This window comes from Staurois parvus, unplaced genomic scaffold, assembly GCF_062004578.1.
Source record: "Staurois parvus isolate SC_StPar_1 unplaced genomic scaffold, SC_StPar_1.0 ptg000165l, whole genome shotgun sequence".
NCBI classification, from domain to species: domain Eukaryota; kingdom Metazoa; phylum Chordata; class Amphibia; order Anura; family Ranidae; genus Staurois; species Staurois parvus.
This window is the reverse complement of record NW_028317961.1, coordinates 3,199,225-3,222,775: the sequence shown is the minus strand read 5'-3', so window position 1 is coordinate 3,222,775 and position 23,551 is coordinate 3,199,225. Positions and strand designations below refer to the sequence as shown.

At 40.0% G+C, this 23,551-nt stretch overlaps 1 protein-coding gene across 1 annotated transcript in view; it reads left to right on the top strand.

Annotated features, from left to right (window-relative positions):
- Window positions 1-23,551, top strand: part of TMEM244 (transmembrane protein 244) — a 50,314-nt gene that overhangs the window by 9,513 nt on the left and 17,250 nt on the right. Inside the window, exons 3-4 of the mRNA XM_089676296.1 lie at window positions 3,053-3,126; window positions 5,443-5,568. Coding sequence (XP_089532422.1) covers window positions 3,053-3,126; window positions 5,443-5,568 — 200 coding nt within the window. The remainder of the gene's footprint in view (window positions 1-3,052; window positions 3,127-5,442; window positions 5,569-23,551) is intronic.

Genomic DNA, 23,551 nt, shown 5'->3' with positions numbered 1-23,551 from the left:
TAAGGAACATACTTTATCTTGTAGTGCCAAGTTGTTAGCAGGAATATGTTCTCTGTGCCACTCTTCTTGTCAAGATGTGCCCTTGTATCTTATTTGATGCCTTTCCTTAATTATAATTTATGTCTTCTGTCTCCATCAGTCATTAATCAAAAATTGTCTATTTTCAAAATTATTTTTGTTTTTATTTATTTTTTTTTTTTAGGAAAAAGCATTAGACTAATCAGTAATAGTTATATTGATTAGTCTAATGCATGATGAGTATTCTGAGTACTGTAAATTTGTCGATAGACGTTTTAAGTCAAATTTTATATTTTTGGCCACCTGCCAAGGAGATGAAGCCATTTAAAGGTCATATGTACAAAAGTTTATAAATTGTAATTAGTAAATGGCAATGAGTTTGATCTGGGTTCATAAAATAATAAATTAGTCATACATGCTTGATATTATGCAGATGATCTTTGATTAATGAAATAATGGGTTTGGTTCAGTCCAGTTTGGCACTGCGAAAACTTTAGACAATTAAGCAAATTTTCTATGCCCTGTAACACATCAGCCGTTCTATTTTAATATACAATATGCAGTGTACTTTACTAGAAAAATAATGATTTACAGTTTTATGAGGCAAATAAAAGTAAAAATGCCTGTAGTTTTCGGTGATCTCTATGATTAAGCCCAATGTGCGTTAAACATGTCAGAGGGGCATGGATATGAGCTGAAATCTGTCTTTCCTTTAATTTACACTGCAGTTGAATACAGTGTTCAGCGGTACTTGTACACTACATTATATCTTTGGAGCGTGCCTATCTGTTATGGTATTTGCCTGTAAAACCACATATAGATTAGGTATCAGGATTTCAATGGAAAATTAGGCCTAAAGGGTCAGTCCATCATTGTTTAATATTTCAGTTTTAGATGAAATCTGGTGAGTCACCCACATGTATCATATCTCTTGGGGATCCCAGAAGCTAAATCATACTACTCTAATTCTGCCTCTGTTCCTGAAATCTTAAGTTTTGGGTACAACACAAAACCTGGGGAATTACAGTACTTTTTGCACCTTTCCCTGTTTTATTGTTGTGTAATTTAAATTGCATGTGAATATCCATTTTTGTTGATAGTGACTTAACCAATCTTCCAATAACTGCTTATAAATTCAAAACACTGCTGGTAGAGAAGGTGATGGTCTTTTGGAAGCTTCTATAGTGACAGTGATGTTAGAAGTGCTCCAAACCTGCTAAAATGTCCTGATGTAGGCTCTATAATTACCTTATTATAGCCACTGAATATAATATCAGCAATAAAGTGTTTGGATAACTGAGGAATTTGTTCTCTGATTTCTTTTTTTATATATTCTGATAGCTACAGATGAGCATATTTTACCCTAATTTTTTGCCAGACATTTGCATCAACTGTTTATATTACCCAGTCATTTGTATTTGATGCTATTAGCTTGTTTTTTTCTTACTTACACATTTCAAAATACAGTGCTATGCTGAAAATAATACTACCTTGGCATACCAGACACATGGGCTGCATTCCCATGGCTGAAGACCACAAAAGTGAAGGGGACCTTCTCTTGTTAAGACGTTCTGCCAATACAAATGATGCACCTGAAAATACAGCAGCTCAAAGATGACAGATACCAGTCTTTTTCGCACAGTCAGGGTCCTAGAAGTTGTTGTGTGGATGGATATGTTGCTACTTTTCACATTGATAATCTGGTAATGAGGTCCTGTTTTACCAAACCACAGGAAATATTTAGGTGGACCTTCAGATTAATAAAAGGTCCTAAAGTACTGTTTTGAACCTTGGGAAATTGGAATTTGAATTTCAAGTTCAGCTGAACTCTCCAGGAAGACTTTAGGACTTTGTTCAGTACTCCTGAACCTCTACTTTATTTGATTCAGGTGATCCTTTTGATTCTAATATATTCTAAAGCACTGTCAAATACTCAGGATGATTTGTTTGAGATGGCTTAGACCACAGGTGTCAAACTGGCCGCCCTCCAGCTGTTGCCAAATTACAAGTCCCATGAGGCATTGCAAGATTGACAGTTACAAGCATGACTCCCAAAGGCAGAGGCATGATGGGAGTTGTAGTTTTGCAATAGCTGGAGGGCTCCCAGTTTGACACCCCTGCCTTAGACCCAAGTCATTCTGGACAGTGTGATCAACTGCTAACCTGGCACCATCCACAGGCAGCATAACTTTTTAATAAGACACAAATGTTGAATCCAGCACAGAGCAAGTTTTCCAGTCTTTCGAAGTATAAGAAAACGATGACTTTCTGAAACCCTGTCTCTGTACAAACATTAACTGAGGGAGCATGAAAAAAACAGGTGTGTGTGTGTGTGTGTGTGTGTGTGTGTGTCTAGCTAGTAGTAAACTAGCACTAACCAGAAGGAGAGGACAGAGGGAAAAAACAAAATCATTTCAATACAACACAGAAAAATTACATAAAGATGGGTCAGAACATAGGAGGCTGCACACCTGACTCTGGAGCTTCAGCTTGTCAAACCTGAAGCTCTGCTTGGCACCTATAGTAATGCCATAGGATCTAACATGCAAAGGCAACAATACAAGCAAACAGCATACAACAGTTTATTGGGAGAACATAAAGCTATAAACAAATTTGCACCCTCATATCACACTGCCAGTTAGATCCACTGGACTTGTTTCTTCTGGTGAGACCTTTTTCTTCCAGAATCTCCCAGGTCTCAGGTAAAACACCTGCACTGCTTAGTCCAATATGCTTTTTTATCAGTTGCACAGTTACCTAGGCACTCTAAGAAAGAAAGTACACCCAGCACAATGTGTAACCTTTCTATTTTGTATATTAGATTTACAATTGTTGGATATGAAACGTTCATTTTAAAAAAAATAGCAAAAAGGTCTTGTAAAAAATAAGCAGATCATATAAAACAGATCATTAGTTTTCCAGCTGGCCTAAGTGAATATTAGTCTTCCATAAATTTACTTGATGTAAGTCAAGTCTGGAATGTGTCATTTGTATATGTTCTCAAGATAAATTCTTTGTTTCCTTATATTTACAGATGGGAAAATTTTGATGAACTTGGACCTTTTGATTTTAAAACCACACCTTCCTGGTCAAATAGAAAGTACCTAGGTAATTTTCAAACATTTAACTTTCTAAACTTTCTTGATACCAGCATGTTCTGATTCTTCAGGAGCTTGAATAATAATTTTTTTTAATTAGATTGATTCTATTTTAAAAAGAACTCCAAGAATTACTGAACAAATGTCTGAAGGAGGTGTAACACGTGTGTACTTTGGTAAACAACGCCTATTTTCTTGCTGTGTTCTTTGCAATAAAACCCTTTTTTTTCAGTCAATACAGCAGTACCGTATACCCACCAAGTCTGGTCCCTGCACATTACTTATATTAAGATGGCATATTAGAAGTCTTTGGGGCCATCTATATCAATTCATATAACAGACAGGCAGTGGTTCTAAAGATAGTTTTTGTTTATCCTTAATGCATTTCCTGCATTAAGATATATAACTGTCTGTGTGCAGATGCCTCCCCCCCCCCCTTATACTTACCTGAGCCCGATCTCGATCCAGTGCTGTACTCAAAAACAGTGGATCTTTTGTCTCTCTCTCCTCATTGGAGATCGAGGCAGCATCAGGAGCCATTGGCTCCTGCTGCTGTCAATTACCACCATTAAAGAGAAAGTAGGGAGTGAAGCCAAGCTATGTTGTGTGTGTAAATGGATGCACAGAGCGTGGCTTGGGAGCGATCCTGCACGAGTATCCCATAGCAACATGTTTGCTATGGGGGCACTCAGAGGCTAGGAGGAACCAGGAGTGTCAGCAGGGAACCCCAGAAGAGTAGGATCAGGGCTGCTCTGTGCAAAACCATTACACAGAGCTGGTAAGTATCACATCTTTCTTATTTACAAAAAATCTTTTAGAATTACTTTAAAGTGGTTGGCTACTGGTACCACTGTGGATTTTAAAAGTGCTGGATCTTGGGAAGGATAGTACTGATGTAAGTGTAACTAACACATTATGTGAATCTTAAAAAACTTTTCTGAAAATAGTATTCATTTTTTATTTTACAATGATGAGTGGCAGCTTACAACTAGTCTATCCAATAATTCTGATTTTAATTTTTTGGAACTGTTGGTTCACCACTTGTATAAAGAAGATGACAATGGGTCGCCTAACACTGCGTCATCCCATAAGACAAAACTGATTGATTAATAAAGACTAGCAAATCCCTTACCCATACTCAGTTACATCTTCTCTTCAGCAAGTGATCCAATCCACTCATGAACACCAGCAAAAGGGTATTTTAAAGCCTATATCGGTTCATTTTGTATAGCTTATAAATTGTCAAATTCAAGGGAAACCTTTACAGGTTCATAATGTTGGTGATCAGTGGCAGATAATCAAATTAGACCAAAGGTGTGTATGCTCTGTATCACTGTGCTAAAGTCTCTGAACTGTCTGACCCCTGTTCAAATTACTCTTAAGAAGTAGTAGGAGGAGCAGGAGCAATTGTAGAAGGATGATCAATTAATGGATGATATGCAACAAGAGAAATAGAAAGATCTGACGTATTGATGTTACTTGGGGATTACCCTGTCCATCCTTTCAAGAAAGGATGGACAGAATAATCCCCAAGAAACATTATCCCTAACAATGGGCAAGCCCATTGGTTGCTGTTGTTCCTAAGCTGCCTCCTTTTCCCAAGCATTAATCATTTCTCCCTGTCCTCTTCTTTCAGCACAACTAATGCTGGTGGTTCTAATCCAAATTGCTCCAAAGAAAAAAAATTCACTCAGCAATGTGTACATTCAAGATCCAATATTAATAAAAAAAAACAACATAACTTAATTTTACAATCTGGACAGCTGGATAGATGTGTTCTATTTTCAGAGTGAGGTGCGTGGGAAGTAGAGCTGATTTGATGCAAAAGTCCAACTTCACTTCACAAAGTTCGTGTCTACTTTGCAATGTGAACATTTGCTTGTTTTGTTAAATACTGTAATGTGGTGATAATAAGGTGACTTGTATGTAAAAATCCTGTTTTGTTCATTTCCATACCACAGGAGTGGGTAAAGTGAGCAGAGCTCATTCACTAGACTTTGTGAATGTTCACTTTATTAGGTGATCAGTCTATGTTCCTTTAGTAAATCAATGTCAGTATGTGGGAGCTCAGAACTCAGAAAGAAATTTTTTTCTAATATTTCTTCATAATAATCCTCCATTTAATCCTATAACAGCATGCAGTGGGAAATCCACAATTTGAAATATCCCTTTGTGAACCAAACTGAAAGGTAGACTAATCAATTGTTTTTTGCCCGAAAAAACATTTGAAAAGGTAGATTGTCCCTCTTGTGCTGAAATTTCACAATTGTAGAAGGTATTGCAAATTTCTTAAAAGTCTTACAATTTCACAATCGTTTTTTCCCAGGAAATTTAATCTCTTTGGAGACGACATTCCTAGTAAGCAGTGTCATTTTTGTATTCATTGTTGAGGAATGGATTTGGGATTATGCGTGTACGGTTTCTGTGATTCATGTAGGGATAACATCACTGGGTAAGTCAAACTCTGCTTCTTAATACATTTGAAGGAACAGATATACCTGTTTGGTACACACAATCTCATACCAGATGTTGTTATTCCCTGACTAGTGTCAGTCTTAAAGCTGGCTTTAAGACTGACACTTGGTTCAGGCTAGGCTCACATTTCTCATTTTGATCCAATTTTGAGTATGAATATGTAGTGCAGCTTGGATGTGGTTTGCATATTCTATGGGGTCACAATTGCACTGAATTTGCAGTAGTACAGAAACCTTTTACAATATCACTCCATGCATTTGCATTGATGTGAATGGGCATAATTGAAAACAATGTGATTTCCATTGTCATGCAATTCTGTGTAATTCAAGTCGCATTTAAAATCGCACTAGTGTGAATGAAGCCTCGCTGTCACAAGTGTGTACTGTAGGCAGCAACAGACTACCACAAAAGCTAGGAAAAAGGACGTGGTAACAGTTTTACCACAGACATTGCTGCGTGCAAAACTTGAGTAAGGAAGCCTTTTGAATTTATCACTTAAAACTGAAATCTGGACACACACTTTCATTTAAATGTTTTCCTGTATAGCAGGGGTCTCCAAACTTTTGAAATAAAGGGCCAGTTTACTGCCCTTCAAACTTTAGGGGGGCCGGATTGTGGCCAGTGGGAGTAGAAAATGCCCTGGCATCATTGGGAGCAAACTATACCTTAGGTGTGGTGGTCAATGGGAGGAACAGTGCTCCATTATTGGTGTCAGTGGGAGGAACAGTGCACCATCGCTGGTGTCAGTGGGAGGAACAGTGCACCATCGCTGGTGTCAGTGGGAAAAACAGTGCCCTATCACTGGTGTCAGTGGGAGGAACAGTGCCCTGTTGCTGGTGTCAATGGGAGGAACCGTGCCCATCCTTGGGGTCACTGGGAGGAACCATGCCTCATCATTTGGGTCAGTTGGAGGAACAGTGCCCATCATTGGGGTCAGTTGGAGGAATAGAGCCCCATCGTTGATGTTAGTGGATGAATAGTGCCCCATTGTTGGTATCAGTGGGAGGAATAGCACCCCATCGCTCGTGTCAGTGGGAGGAATAGCTCCCCATTGTAAAATGCAGCATGTGTATAGCACTTTATAGCAGCAACTATCTATCCTTGCAAAATGCAGCTTGTGTATAGCACTTTACAGCAGCAACTATCTCTTCCTGCAAAAATGCAGAATGTGTATAGTACTTTAGAGCAGAAACTATCTCTCCCTGCAAAATGCAGCATGTGTATAGCACTTTACAGCAGAAACTATCTCTCCCTGCAAAATGCAGCATGTGTATAGCACTTTACAGCAGCAACTATCTCTCCCTGCAAAATGCAGCATGTGTATAACACTTTACAGCAGCAACTATCTCTCTCTGCAAAATGCAACATGTGTATAGCACTCTATAGCAGCAACTATCTCTCTCTGCAAACATGCAGCATGTGTAGAGCACTTTACAGCAGCAACTATCTCTCCCTGCAAAATGCAGCATGTGTATAGCACTTTACAGCAGCAACTATCTCTGCCTGCAAAGTTTAGCATAATACAGCACTGTATTAGCACGATATAGTGCAGTAAAGCACAACTATCTCAGGCACTGTCAGCTATCTCTATCTTCTGCAAATCTCCAATACATTGAAAAATGGCTGCTGGGAACTCTGACTTTTATTGGGAGAGAACTGGCACATTAGAAAACCAATTACTGGCCTTTCTCAGCCACAGTTCAAAGGCCAGGCAGTGCATTATTGGTCTTTGGTTGATATAATAGAGAACAGCTGTATATGTTTGCCATTTTCCCAAACAACAGAAGGAGTTCAGCTGTGGGGGGGAACTTCTCTGTATACCTAGCCCACAAACTTGTAGCCTCCTGCATTGTTTTGGCATGTATTTTGTCTATTTTTGGTAGCAAAATGGATGCTGTAATGGAAAAAATATATGGATGAATGCTTAATTAATTTACTGAAGATGACATACAAGATGGCATGTTAGTTTAAAAGCCTGAAAAGTCTCCAATGTGTTATGTCATATTTCATGCAGGAAGCACTACACCATAGTTATGCTATTCTATCACCTTGAATTTAATCTTCAATAATACCTGAGTCAGCATTCATCCCCATCTAACTAAGCACCATTGATTTGCTATTCATTTCCAAAGTGGTAGTTAGGAGCTGGATCTGTTCAATGACAACTTAGTAAAATGAATTACTATTTGGTAATTATTGTCATGGCAAATGGCACAGTGCTTAGAAAGCACTAATGATAAAAAATACCACTGTTGAACAGAGGTTAGAGAATAATCAGTGAATGGACATATAAGTGAACCTCATGAATCACAATAATCACATCACAATGCTCATAATTATACCACATATATTACCACTACGTATAATCATTTATCTACTTTTTATAATAAATACAATATACTTCAACACTATGTTATACCATTCATTCTGTCAAAATCAAATAGGGGAAGAAAAAAATCATTCTTTTTTTTCTTTCTTTGATTTTAAAACACAACTCCAGACAAAAATAACAATAAATAGCTCATTGAATGGTAAGATAAAAAGACAACTCTTGCTGCAATAGTCAGCTTTAATCTCGAGTTAGACATGTGCATCCCCTTTCATTCCGAATCAAAATTTGAACAAATTTTCCGTTATTCAGATATTCGGATGTATCTGAATTCCGAATTACAATAGTAACGAATTTAAACGAATCTGAAGTAACGAAATGTGAGCTGGCTGTATATGATTATACCATCCCTGGAGGGGACTGTCATGTTTCACATGACTGTCATATGCCTTTAAGTGTTTTCTATATTTTGTCTCTGCTCCTCCTTTTCCTTTGGTTTAGTTAATGCTGTATAGATAGCCCACCCTTTTTCCCAGAAATGCATTGCAGCTCTAGCCTCATGTCATGAAGCAGGACACATTATGATCTTTTGACCTATCAGATGTTCCTTGTTGTAAGATTCTCCCAGTTTATGGAATAAACTTCACAAGATCTACAAGGTATCCTCTCAATTGAGTCACTGACTGTGGTATCCAACGGAGATTGGAGTTATTGCTATCTCATCACAACTGTAAATTACAGAGATCACACTTTCAATGCTTAGATTGGAGAGACAGAACAGTAAAAAGATCAGTGAAATGTCTTCATAGGATCAGCCATAGGATCAGCTAAAAGATCAGTCAAAGATCAGTGAAATGTCTTCATAGAATCCTTGCTATCTTTGAATACACAGTGAGATGTTATATGGACAGCTACAGAGAGTGCAGCCATCTCTACACAAGCCTGTACATGTCTGCAAGTATATTTCAGCATAACACTCATCAGTGTCAGGACAAACTATTGATGTGAATGTCTTACAACTGCAAGTTTATACACTGCATCTGTATTCATTAGCACATGGCTTGTCTGTAAATCTTGTAAGAAAGTGAAAGAAAACTTTTCTGCAACCATTATCTAGGAAACCTGAACTCACCCACAGAGAAATTGATACATTTCTCTGTAAACTTTCTATCAACCCCTCTCCTTGCTAACATGATGTTTCACGAAAGTAATATACAGTCTGGGGAAACTAACACACAACCACAATCAGAGCTTCATCCAGAGCAGGACTTAAACCCTGAATTACATAAAAGAGAAAAACATTTAAGAAAACCATCCTGTAAAATGCAAGAGAATTTTAATGCTGACAAGCTGTCTAATATTAATGACTTATGGTCTAATACTGTTAAATGCATGTCTGCTCTCTCCCAAAAATCTCATGAGCCAATACAACTAGAGGGCGCTATCCAGCAATTGAATGTTGCTTATGAGAATTATCAAAGACTGTGTGTTAAATATATTGCTCTATTAAAGCGGTACAACACTCAAAGGTCATTGAAAGAATTAATGAGTTTTGAAAGAGACAATTTAGTGGTGCAAACAAAGGCAGAAGTGAGAATAACACAGCTCCATGAATCCAGATCTTATCGCTCTGTGCCTACTAGACGCTCCTCAAGACCTTTCAAATCCATACAATCATGGTCTTCTACACTCATTTAACAACTAATAAAAGCCTGTGCTGATACTGAAGAGTCTAAAATTCAGGCAGCTTTTGCCCAAAAGAAAGCAGAGAAAGAAGCTGAAGCCACATGCGAAAAGGCAGAAATTGAAGTTTTGGAAAAATAATGTGAGCATGCCACAGCCATAGCAACGTTAAGGGTCTTAGAACACGCCTCTAGTGAAAACGAAAGAGACAACAATTCCAGACACTCAGTTGTATCTTATGTCTCAGATTCTTCACACACCTCTCCAGAACATCAACTCCCTGTCACAGCAGCAAAACAACTCAAAGTCTCTTCTCTGCACCTACTGTACCTCAAGACGATTTGCCCTTATATCCTCCAAAAACATCAGACTGCAGCATCTCAGCTAGCCGCAGACACTGGTGTGTATTTAACAGACCGTCCATCATACTTTGGCACCAACAGAGTACCTCCTAGCAAACGCACTACTCTACAAACCAACATGCTAATGGACTTTAAACCAGCTCCGGCATTGAATGACTTAGCAGTAACAAATTTTCCCAAGTCATTCCACATAAGTCCACTGAAGGGAAATGTATGTCTTTTAGGTCTGTCATTTTGTTTTCCCCAACTCCATTTTATATATTGTACTAACATGTTGGTTAATTGTTTTGTATTATACCCAGAATGAGTTAATGAAAATATGCTGTGCCAGTTATGTGTTACAGAATTATACTCAGTATTCTTCTAGCTTAGCCTTGGTAGAGATGGAGATAGTATTCAATTATTTCTTTGTATTAACAGCACCTGTTTCTGTTATGATATAATTAAAAGTCAAATACTTCTGTCCCATGGGAAAATAATTGTTGGATACTTGTAACTGATTTCAAGGCCTGAGAAAGATCATGTTCACAGCCTTGAAAAGTATCTAGCGAAATTCTATTGTATGTAGCAGATAAGTTTTTATGTAATATTATAGACATTCCTTAAATTTTGCTTCTCATCATTATTCAGGATTGACGTAAATGCTTGTATTCTCACTTGCACGTTATATTGTACTATATAAGAGAGCTTTCGTTGTGGAATAAATTAGAAGTTTTTGGTTACTTACAAGACGGTCTCATGTGTGATTACTTGTAACCAATGCTTCTCCAGGCCTGAGGAGACAGAACGAGTGACAGAGAACTTAGACCAGGGGTCTAAGGGTCAATAGAACCAACAGTTTTGGGGGCTCGTCCGGGATATCGGAATCACCCGCTCAGTGACCATCCACTTGTCCGGTAAGTAGAATTATTTTCTATATAACCTGTACAAGTTGGATATAAGGAAACTGGGAGGCTCTGATTAGTCCGATATCCATTTAAGCCAATATGTGTTCTGGGAACACAACACTCCGGGAGTGTTAGTGAAAATTGTCTCAGGGAGACTAAGAAATCTCAGGGAGAAAAAAATTGTCTCAGGGAGACTAAGCAATCTCAGGGAGATTGCCTATAGTCACTCATTCTGTGTCTAAAGTTTATTATTTTCTACATATAGAAGTATAAGATAATTTGTTTTGTATGAGTAGTAAGTCTGGGTGGTAAGTGTACAGACCGAAATCACTGAAGACCTATTGTCAGAAGGTGTAAGACGCACCACCCTCTCAGCTAGACCTTATTGGTTGTTGACCTGAGAAAGGTGAACGCATGGTGACACCAACTGGGAGGTCTATGTAATGACATGTACATTGTGTAAATGTGGGTTGCTGATACATTATAAAGGTTATGATAGTAATAGTCACGTTATTGTAGATATTGTAAATAGACCTTCCTTCCCGATAATAAACTTGAGAGATTGATTTCAACTATCACTGTGTGTATGTGTATGTCTTTCTTTTCTGAGATGAAGTCAATCTCCCCGACGCGTCCTTACCTGAAACTGACTATAAAGACTGATAGCCAGGGGCTATGGACAACCTTTCAATTGTATTCCGGAATACTTCATTGAGTCTCCGGGAAACTCAGATAAGGAAAGGTGATTTATGTAGACGGGGTCTACATTTGAAATACCTAGACGGGGTCTAGGTATAATTTACAGAGTCTTAACTAGTCTGTTGAGGGTAACCAACTTTCTTTTCTTTGCTTCTACTATCAAATGTATATAGTATAAGATAATTTGTTTATGCAAATAAGTGAACCTGGTTGGTAAGTGAACGGGTTAAAGTTATTGAAATAGAGTCAATATTTAAGTTCTTATTGTCTGTCTTTTGTTGAGAGTGATAAGTGGTTATGTGTTACTAGACCCGCTCTGTACTGTCAGCTCCGTACTTTCAGAATATATCCCTCCTTTTCCAAAGAGGACGTGATTTTTTTTTTATTGCAGCACAGCAGCAAATCCAATCCACAGCTCCATCCCCCGTCCCAGTCCAGGACGCTGTGGAAGACCAACCTTAACCCCCACCCAAGGAATTCCTGATTCCACACAGAATGAGGAAACTTTTTCTGCTGAAGGATTAAAAGAGATATCAGGGTCCCTATTAGTAGACTTGGCAAATAAAGCAGGAATAGATAAAATTTTCAGTCCCGGACAGGCAGGTAGAACCAGATACAAAGTGGCAACACAGATCAAGGGATATTCATTTCTCACTGTAGGAGACATGTTAATAATTAAATGTTTAGAAATAGAGGACATTGACTGTGTTATAAAACATTGTTCTGTTGGTGTTTGACATTCCGTCTTTTTTACAGCCATACCGTCTGATGCTGAATGTTTTTCAGTAATTAATTTAGCAAATGCATTTTTTAGCGTCCTTGTTGATGCAGAGACACAGCCCATTTTTGTTTTCTGTTTAATGCCTCAGGGTTTTTTGTAGATTTTTCTGTAGTCTACTCAACTGTTCTCCAGGTCACTCTGAGGGGGTGGACACCGGACTATGGGTCAGTCCTGCTGCAGTACGTGGATATCATCTGCCTCTGCAGTCTCACTAAGGGGGCCGGCCTGAGGGATGGGGAGAGTTTGTTGAAATGTTTTTTTGAAGGTGGACACAAAGGCCCTGATTCACTAAGATGTGAGTGTAATAGCAGAGACTGACCATTCAGGCAGACTCCGGTCAATCAATCAGTCGTCTGACCAGCGTCTAGCAAGCTCATTGACGAGCGTCTATTGACTACTTTGCTATCACTGGCACATTTTTAGGTGCAATACCGGATATGTTCGCTAGATGGCGCACAAGCGCGGGCTTTATTTACATTGGCGTTTTCATGATGGCAAAAGAATTCTTAGAATGTTATAAATACACCTGTACACCTGTATTAGAATTTTCTATTTTCTTCTATTTATTTTCTTGCTGTGTCTCCAAAATGATCAGGAAACTAATGCATTTACTAATGAATGTCAAACATTCTGTACTCAAATGTTAAACATTTACACACTTATATCTCAAATAATTTATATACTTCTAATTTCCCAATATAATTATATATCTTCATTCTCTTTAATCACGTAACTATTCTATGGTAAAGACAAGTGCAGCGCTATAAATGCATGTGATCAATAATGAACGCATGTAAAAACCAAAAAGTGCAAAGAATTGCAACAATGATGTAATATTGTAAATGGTGCTAAAATAAGTTCATAGAATCATTCCTGAATAATGGAATGTCCTTGGTGTGAGAGTACCAACTCAGAGAGTGCCTATGAATGGCACGTGTGGTCTCTCCGTGACGGACAGTAGTGCATGAACTCGTGAAAGGTAAACCACCCTTGGGACTGGTCTACACTCACCAGAACAAAAGTATTAATGTGCATGGGTTATACACATCACACATCTGGGGGTGCAGCGGTATGCTGGCAGCTATGGGTTAGTCATCCAGCTCAATCCATCCATCAGGGTGGGTGCCCAAATGGTCCTGGGGAGGAATTAGCTCAGCCACAGGAGCCAGAAAGGTGCTCAATAGTGTAGTACACTGTCACAGGGGTGGATGACCTTTCACGAGTTCATGCACTACTGTTCGTGGTTATATTCATCTTGTGTATTACCATTTTAGTAGTCTATATAATTTGACCAGCGCTCGCTCTATCATTTTCAAACAATGGAACTATTCTACATTATAACTCAAACTGTGTCTCCCACAGTGGTTTAGTGGTTAGAGCTCAGAACTTACAGCACTTGGCTCATGGGTTCTAATCCCGGTCATGGCTACATCCTAAAAAATGGAGATCAATTTTCTGGGTTGTGTCAGTGCCAGGAATATTGATCAAACAATTATGATTTTGCCTAATGACTAGAAAGTGGATGAATGTACTCTTCTGCCAATTAGGAAATGTGCAAGTTTCATGCCGTGTATATTTCATTGTAACATTTTTCTCTTTTAAATCTGTCTCCTTATACAACTTGACCCCCTCCCCCACCCCGCCATCACCTGTCCCATATGCAAATCTATGGATCACCGCCCCACTCTTTAACTATCTATTTACTGATCAAGTGAATGTGTCTCATTTTCTATCAGCTACAGCTCAGATCTCACATTATTATACAATTGCTGATTGTATCTCACCACTAGTCTGATTGAATTCACAATTCCTGGTCAGTCCCGTTCCCTGACCTCTAATAACCTTTAGGGCCAGTTCACACTACATGTGTTTCAGTTGCTTTTTCAGCATCACAAACGCACAGAAAGAAGGTTATATGGTTGTCAATGTCATAATTCACATCAGCACTTGCATTTTCAGTGCATTGCAGGTGCTGTAAACAAAGTTGACCACGCTGCATTGTTTCTGCACAGAACTGTACTGGAACACATTGAAACGTCCTTGAATGTACTAAAACGCACATGTCCCTAACTACATTGAATACAAAGAAAATAGAAAAAAATAAGTGGAAGGGATATAAAAATGCAATGTAAACATGTCCAAAACGCATCCAAAATGTACTGGAACACACTAAACATGCATGCCAAAAGGGCATGAAAAAAACCCATCAGGAACACATCTAGACTGTTTCTATAGTGTGAACCAGCCCTTAGGACTTGTTCACACCATTGGTGGTGCAGAAACGCATGCAAGAACACACATTTTCCAGCACAGCAAAGAAATGCAATGCCCTATGTAGATGTGCGCAGGTACCATGATGAAAACGTTGTTGCACCTACACACGTCTATTAAAAACAGCCCCATTCACAGCCACAAATACGCATGGCACCACACTATTGTGCGGTTAGGTGCGACACACTTGGAAAATAACATAAAAATAAGCCAACATGGCTAAAACATATCTTGAAAATATGGGGACTCTGATATCCGGCGACAGTCCGTTCACGAACGAGAAGCAATTCTGCACCCTAAAACCAACATAGAGGAAAGGGATGGTCAAATTGCTGTGCTGCTTCCAAACCACCTCTGGCATGCCAGGGTCATTATGCAGGTCCTCGATGCCAGTTCTTGCCTGCGGCCACAAAATATCCACTGGCCACAAGTGAAGGTGAGTGGAGGACGTGAAGGTGGATTTCTACCAGCTTCAACCGCAAGCAGTACCACTCCTGAAAAATGAGAGCAAATAATCATTGACACGTCATCATGACAGTCAATTCTCAGTGCAGGCTATCTAGAGTGTCTTTCCTTTTTAACCATTTCAAGAGTTCAAGGAAACATTCTTGGAGCATCTACTGTGTTTGGAAAGGCCAAAGGTCCCCCCCTCCCCCAGGCACACTAATGCTTATGCAGGCCATAGACGGGGAGAAAAACGGCCGATTTTTCTTTTAAAAAATGAAAAATTGGTTGTTCAAGCGGCCGACGTTGCCAGCAATGGTAAAAAAAAAATCGGCCGATTTTCATCCCGTCTACAGCCGGCAAAAAGTGTCTCTGCAGAGAGCTCCGCTATTTCTTTGACAGTTCCTTGACATTTACAGCGGTTGCAACAATGTATCTATTTGTATCCATTTAGGATACAGATGTTTTTATTCGGAAACAAATAGATACAATGTTGCAACCGCTGTAAATGTCAAGGAACTGTCAAAGAAATAGCGGAGCTCTCTGCAGGGACACTTTTTGCCATACTGGAATTCCTCTCATTTTTCATCCTCTTCTTCTTCTTCTTCTTCATCATCATCCTCTTCTTCTTTTTCATCATCATCCTCTTCTTCTTCATCCTCTTCTTCTTCATCATCTTCATCCTCTTCTTCTTTATCCTCTTCTTCTTCATCATCTTGATCATCATCATCCTCTTCTTCTTCTTCTTCATCATCATCCTCTTATTCTTCTTCATCATCATCCTCCTCTTCATCATCATCTTCTTCTTCTTCTTCTTCTTCATCATCATCCTCTTCTTCTTCATCATCATCCTCTTCATCATCATCATCATCCTCTTCTTCTTCATCATCCTCTTCTTCTTCTTCTTCATCATCATCATCATCATCCTCTTCTTCTTCATCATCATCATCATCCTCTTCTTCTTCATCATCTTCTTCATCATCATCATCCTCTTCATCATCATCCTCTTCTTCTTCATCTTCTTCTTCTTCATCATCATCATCATCATCCTCTTCTTCTTCTTCTTCTTCATCATCATCATCCTCTTCTTCTTCTTCATCATCATCATCATCCTCTTCTTCTTCTTCTTCATCATCATCCTCTTCTTCTTCTTCTTCTTCATCCTCTTCTTCTTCTTCATCATCATCATCCTCTTCTTCTTCTTCATCATCATCCTCTTCTTCATCCTCTTCTTCTTTTTCTTCTTTTTGTCTTCCTCTTGCAGGTCACTGCTCATGTGCAGATTTTTTATCAGTAAAAAATCGGCCAATTTGCCCATCATTGCCGCGAAAATCGGCCGATCGGCAAATTCGGCCGTTTTTTTTTCCAACTTTACCGAAAAAAAAAATCTGCCAAAATACCGAAAAACGGCCGAACAAATAGCCCACTAACGATCCGAAAATCGGCCGATTTTATTTCCGGACGAAAAATCGGCCAATTTTCGACCCATCTATGGCCTGCATAAGATATGGTGTGGCCCTAGGGTCAATGTGTGTTTAGAATACTTCCAAAATGCACATACAAAAACACTCCATCCAAATGCATGTTGCATTTCTATAGCATGTTAAACAGAAGAATAACGCACTTCCATAATGTTAACATGCGCAAGTAAAAATAGACAAAATCCACATCCTTTTATTCTGGCTTCACATACATGCATTGTGGTCTAACACCGCACTCCTGGGCAAATCACATGCAATTTGTGTGCGTTGCAATTAGAGACAAACATTTTGCACACCTCAAATTGCACCGCATCCGGGCCAAAAATGTGCAGGACCCTTTTTCAGGGTATGCACATGCATTGCACACTAACGCATTGCACACTAAAAATGTCAAATACGTTAGTGTGTACAGTGCATGAGTGTAAAATGCTTTAGTGTGTACAGTGCATGAGTGTAAAATGCTTTAGTGCACACTGCAGTGTACAACGCATTGCACACTGTAATACACTGTAATACCGTGTACACCCACACATTGTAGACTGTAATGCACTGTACACTGTCATGCAGGATGGAGCTACGCATTGCACACTGTGATACGCTGTTCACTGTCATGCAGAATCCAGCAACGCATTGCACACTGTAATACCATGTACACCAACACATTGTAGAATGTAATGCATTATACGCAGTATACATGTCCAGATATTCAAAGATTAGCCATGAAGGCCTAGCTGGTTACCTATTGGGCGACCGCAGATAGCCGAATAACGCTACACTGCATCCAGGCAGCTCTGGGAGGGTGTCATATGACATCCTGGCAGAACGCGCTCTCCGTGATTGCTGTGTCCTAAGGACACAGCTGATCACGTGATGTGGTAAAGGCCAATCACAGCCGCTTTTTACCATGTGATCAGCCATGTCCAATGACACGCTGATCACCGGGAAATGCATTTGCCGTGTCTTGGCTGCACTTTCATCACGCTATCAGAATGTGTGGAAAGTACTGCCGAGAACCAGCAGTTATCAAAGCAGGGGTCGGCCCCGATGATCAGTGCCCACCAGTGCCACCCAACAGTTACGCCCACCTGTGGCCAGCAGTGCCACCCACCAGTGCTGCCTCATCAACGCACATCAGTGTTGCTAAATTACCAGTTTACCAAATGTTATAATATAAACAGACTTTTATTCATTATGAGCTATTTTGTGGTTTATCGAGCAAAAAGTAAAAACACACAGCAGCAAGTCAATACCACCCAAAGAAAGCTCTATTTGTCTGAAAAAACTGATATAAATTTAAGATGGGTACAATGTGGCATGACCGCACAATTGTCATTCAAAGGGTAACAGTGCAGAAAGATGAAAATTGGCCAGGACAGGAAGGGGGTAGGAGTACCCAGTAGGCAAGTGGTTAATATCATTGACCCATCAATACCCAGGAGCTAATGTACAGATAAGTAGCATGTGCACCAAGTGAGATTCTGCTAGGCTCCACCCACAAAATTGCAATTACCTGTCCCTCACATGTTATAAACATGTTTGCAATGGCCACACTTACTGTACATATAAGGATCATCTCCTCAGTTGAGAACTGTGCTCTCGCCATGTCCAAATGCCAATAAGGTTATCAAAATTTTCAACCAACACAAAACCTCCAACCACTTGTCATCCACTTACACTCCCCACAACCACTTCCGGGTGCACGCGCACCAGATGACGGACTTCCAGGATAGCCGTTCATGCTCCATGCGGACACCTGTTTAATGCTTATTTGTTTGCAATCGCGCATTTTTATGTGCGGCTATGATAGCTTTCGCAAATGTGTGTTTCTTATTGATTTGTTTTTTTTAACCTTGGCTAATATTTGTTGCCAAAGGCCAAAAATCAACAAAGTGTGGACTATTTTATTACTGTAAATCGAATTGTAGAAAACCTGTAGCTGGCTGCACAGTGAATGTGACATTCATTAGTACATAACAATATTGTGGTGCAAGTGGGTTTTTTTTTTTTGGTTTTGAAAAAGCCAGTTTGCACACACTTGCATATTCACGCTCTTACAAGCTACATTTGAGCAGATTATATAAGTATACAAAGTAACTATTAAGGTTGTTCATATATTGAACATAAAATAAACACAAAAACATCGGTCAAATATTTATTGATCAAATATATCGTCATTTATTTGGTCAGCAGGAACAAGTAGGTACAGTCAATATCTTGGTGAGTCACAAAAATAGGATTGATGTGGCAAAAATAAAACACTCCTGCTCATAAGAGCTTACAATCTAAAGATACTTCTAGTGAACTGTGTGTGCTCAGGTTATAGCAGGAAACAAAGGGGAAGATGAATCAAGTAACATTTTCATGCACATAGGATTTACTTACACAATCAATCACTTAGTATGAAGATCCATTCACAAAAAAAAAGTCTTCAGATCAAAATATCAAGAAAACAAAGCATGTGAAAAAAAAACCCTCCCACCTCTACAAATCCCCTCCCACCTCTACAAATCCCCTACACATACATTTGTCAGCAGGTTTGTCAGAAAAATGCATTGGAGTCTAAATAAGCAAGCAAAATTAAAACAAGGGCAGATTTTAAACAAAACGATTGACATGTGTGAGGCTTTCAATGCAAAGAGAAAAAACACAATCATTGTGCAATAACACACAAACACTTTACAAGGCCAAAATTATGCAAACATTTCCAGCCCACTTCCAAACACAGCCTGAGTGGTGTCTGGGGCAATTCAGCACAAAATCTCTTCTTCCCCCAAACCACTACAAGCAAGGACTTAGTCACAAACCACCCGGCCTAGTAACAGGCCAAATCACTCCCTGCTGCACATCTTTATATAAGCTAGGTTGTATTTGGAGCGCGCCAAACAAGGCCCCACACCCAATGAAGCCACACCCACCACTGACCTTAGTTTGGTCAGTGAAAGTGTTTTCACCTGATGAATCCGCTTCCTACCTGCATTAACCCTTGGTATACAGGCCCCACAAATCAGAAAGAAATATACAGTGAAATGTACGTGTGCAGCATACAACAGAACATTGAGCAGGGATGTGAAAGGGAACCCCAATTGGAACCTTTATTGCTACTATGGTCACAATTCCCTCCAGATTCTCGCATGAGTTAAGACAGTCACATGACCACATCTTGTATGCAATACTGAAAATGACAAATCGATTTGACTAGTATGGTGAATTTCCCATCAATTGGCAAAACACTCCAGAAATCAAACATCACCAAACATTACACTCTGGGCAAAGCTGATTTACAAATCCTGCGACTTACAGTAAAGTTGACCATTTTAATGCAATTTTCAAGACATCTGACACAGATCTCTATGCAAATTGCCACTAAAGTAGTACATGTACTACTATAGAAATCAGTGTTTGAAACGCACCCATGTGGTCACTCTAATAGCAGACAATAGGGTGCGACTTTGCAGACGATTTACAGCTTGCATGTTGTGCAAATCACATGCCAAGTCCCACTCAATGAGCACGCTATTGGAGCGTGCATATTGTTGTGGTTCAAACTTGGTAGGAGCCGCAAGTAATAATAGAGTAATGAATACACTACTTTTCATGCAATTTGCTGAGAGATCGGTGTCGATTGTCTTGCAAATTGCACTTGAAATCACCATGTACCCTAACTTTGAAATCATGCAACTTCTATGCAAGTCACATGATGTGACTGTGGTGTCAATAACACCACTTAGAAATCTGCTTTAATGTGACCGGGTAGCCCCCAGTAACATTGTTTGCGATTGCCATGCAATTGGCATTACAGGCGACTTGCAAATCGTAGACCAAGTCGCACCCTATTGGCCACTGTAGGCTCTGTTCACATCCAATTGGATTGTGAACTCGTGCAACTTCACTGTAAGTTGGGCAATTGCCGCATCGGATTAGATGTGACAGTGGTGTTGGCCCCCAGTAACATTGGGTGCAATTTGCCATGCAAAGAGCAAGCTGCTGGCCATGCCAATCACATGACAAGTCACATCCAGGGTGTGCAATTTCAGGTGCAATTTGTGAATTGACATGGTACCTGATATTGGATATAATGAATGTGAATGTGAGTGTATTAACATACGCCATTTGTTGCATTGAGAGTTCAAAGGTATTTGAAGATTTTGGCCATTTATTAGCAATTTAACATCTAGACTCAAATAGAAATCGCAATGCTACACACAATTGAAAACACAACTAGTTAGTAATTCTCTAGAAAACACAGTAAAATTGGCAACTTAAACAGTAATTTTCATTTGCATATAGTGTGAACGAAGCAGGAGAATTAACAAAGGAAATAAATCTTTGAAGGCGTGCGGTCTGCTTTGCATTTGGTGGAAAAATCCATACCAGTATTTGTGACAAGTTTGATGTGTGGATTCACCAACCAAGTCTTTTCTCTCTCGCTCACTCTTCTTTGTCTCACTGGCTCGCTCTTCTCTCTCGCTCACTCTTCTGTATGTCTCTCTTTATCACTCTTCAGTATGTTTTTCTCGCTCCCTCTTCTTCATCTCACTGGCTCGCTCTTCTCTCTCTCTGTCAGCTCTTTGCTTGCCAAATCCTTCACAAAAGTGGGTTGAGTGTAAACCATCATTATCAAATCTATTAGTGCTCCAGGCCCTTATCTTACCCCATTGTATGACATTCACATAAGGTGCAGCTTTGAAGGTGTTTCAACAGACAAGGCCTCATTCTAATTCACATTTTAGGGATCACTTAGACAGAAAGCAAAGATGTTGCCAGAACATCTATTTGAAGACAGCCACACACGGAGATCATACTACTTCCTTGCCGTGGTTGGGATTCAAACCGACAACTCTAGAGTTGTGAGGCAGTAGTGCTAACCACTAATCCACGGAGCTACATTGCTAATCCAGCCTGTATTTCTGTGCTGTGAATCAATCTTAGGTCCCTGGGCAAGTTCAGTGTAACTACCAGATATCTCCAATGTGACACAAATGTTGTGCTATGTTGCCAATTCACATGTATGATGGTTCTATGTATCCCAATACAAAGGATTGCAATACTAATACAGGCGTACCTCGGTTTACCAATGCCTCAGGGAACGTCATATTTGGGGTACAAATGCCAAACCATTTCAGTTAATTGGTCTGTTTACAAATGTTTGAATAATTTGGTATGGGCATGTGGCCTGGTATGGTTCAGGAGGGGGGGAGGCGCTCGCTTGTCCCCCCCCCCCCTTTCCTGACCTGCTGGGCTGCATGCTCAGATAAGTATCTGTTATGGATTTTGGGGGGTACCCCATGCTGTTTTTTATTTAATTTCAGCGTGGAGTTACCCCTTAACATCCATACGAGACCCGAAGGGCTTAGTATGGATGGGAGGGGGGACCCCATGCCGGGTTTTTTACAAATTGTTTATAATTCCCTGCAATACTTTTACATCAACTGTCAGTGGGGAACTCCGCCGACAGCTGAAACATGAGCGCTGCATTGGTTTTCGCTACTAAAATGCTGCATGAGTTGATAACATAACTCATGCGGGATTGTAGGAGTGACAGCCATGTGTTAATGTTTCAACTGTCAGCGGGGTTCCCCACTGACAGCTGAATGTAAAAAAAAAAAAAAAAGCGTGGGGTCCCCCCTCCCATCCATACCAAGCCCTTCGGATCTGGTATGGATATTAAGGGGGAACTCCACGCTGAAATAAAAAAAAACAGCTTGGGGATCCCCCCAAAATCCATACCAGACCCTTATCCGAGCATGCAGCCCGGCAGGTCAGGAAAGGGGGGGGCGAGCGAGTGCCCCCCCTCCTGAACTATACCAGGCCACCTGCCCTCAACATGGGGGGGTGCTTTGGGGAAGGGGGGCTCCCCCCCAAAGCACCTTGTCCCCATGTTAATGGGGACAAGGGCCTCTTCCGTTATTGGGATAATTGGTCAGCCATTTTTTGGGATTTTAGCATATTTTGTTTACCAGTAAAGTTGAAAATTTTTTGTTCCAAATTTACTGATAAAAAAAATGTGCCAAAATCCCGAAAAACAGCTGACCAATTAACCCACTAACGGCCCGAAAATCGTTCGATTTTCTTTTCGGCAGAAAAATCGGCCGATTTTAGACCCATCTATGGCCTGCTTTACATGGGTCTAAAATCGTCCGCAAAAAAAATCGGCTGATTTTCAGCCCGTTAGTGGGTTAATTGGTCAGCCATTTTTGGGGATTTTGCAACTTTTTTTAATTGGTAAATTTGGATAAAAATTGGCCGATTTTGCAGATCGGCCGATTTTAGCTGCAATGATCGGCAAATTGGCTGATCTTTTAACAGATAAATAATCTGCACATGAGCCATGGCCTGCAAGAAAAAGAATAAAAAAAAAGAATAAGAAAAAGAAAAATGCAGGCCTTAGATGGGGCGAAAACTGACCGTGTTAAAAAAAAAAAATCGGTTGTTCAATGGGCCGACGTTACCACCAATGGCAAAAAAATTGTTCGATTTTCGCCCCATCTACGGCCTGCAAATATAATAGCGAAGTAATTACTTCTGTCCCTGCAGAGAGCTGCGCTATTATATTTGACATTAAAAAGTATAAAGGTTGCAACATTGTATCTATTTGTATCCGAATAAAAACATCTATATCCGGAATGGATACAAATGGATACAATGTTGCAGTCTCTATACTTTTTAATGTCAAATATAATAGCGGAGCTCTCTGCAGGGACAGAAGGAATGTTTCAGCTGTCATCGGGGTTTCCCACTGACAGCTGAATTTTAAATTATTTCCGTGAATTAAATAAATAATAAAAAAAACAGCGTGGGTCCCCCCTCTCATCCTTACCAAGCCCTTCAGGTCTGGTATGGGTATTAAGGGGGAACTCCACGCTGAAATTTAAAAAAAAAACAGCGTGGGTCCCCCTCAATATCCATACCAGACCCTTATCCGAGCATGCAGCCCGGCAGGTCAGGAAAGGGGGGGGACGAGCGAGCGCCCCCCCCCCTCCTGAACCATACCAGGCCACATGCCCTCAACATGGGGGGGTGCTT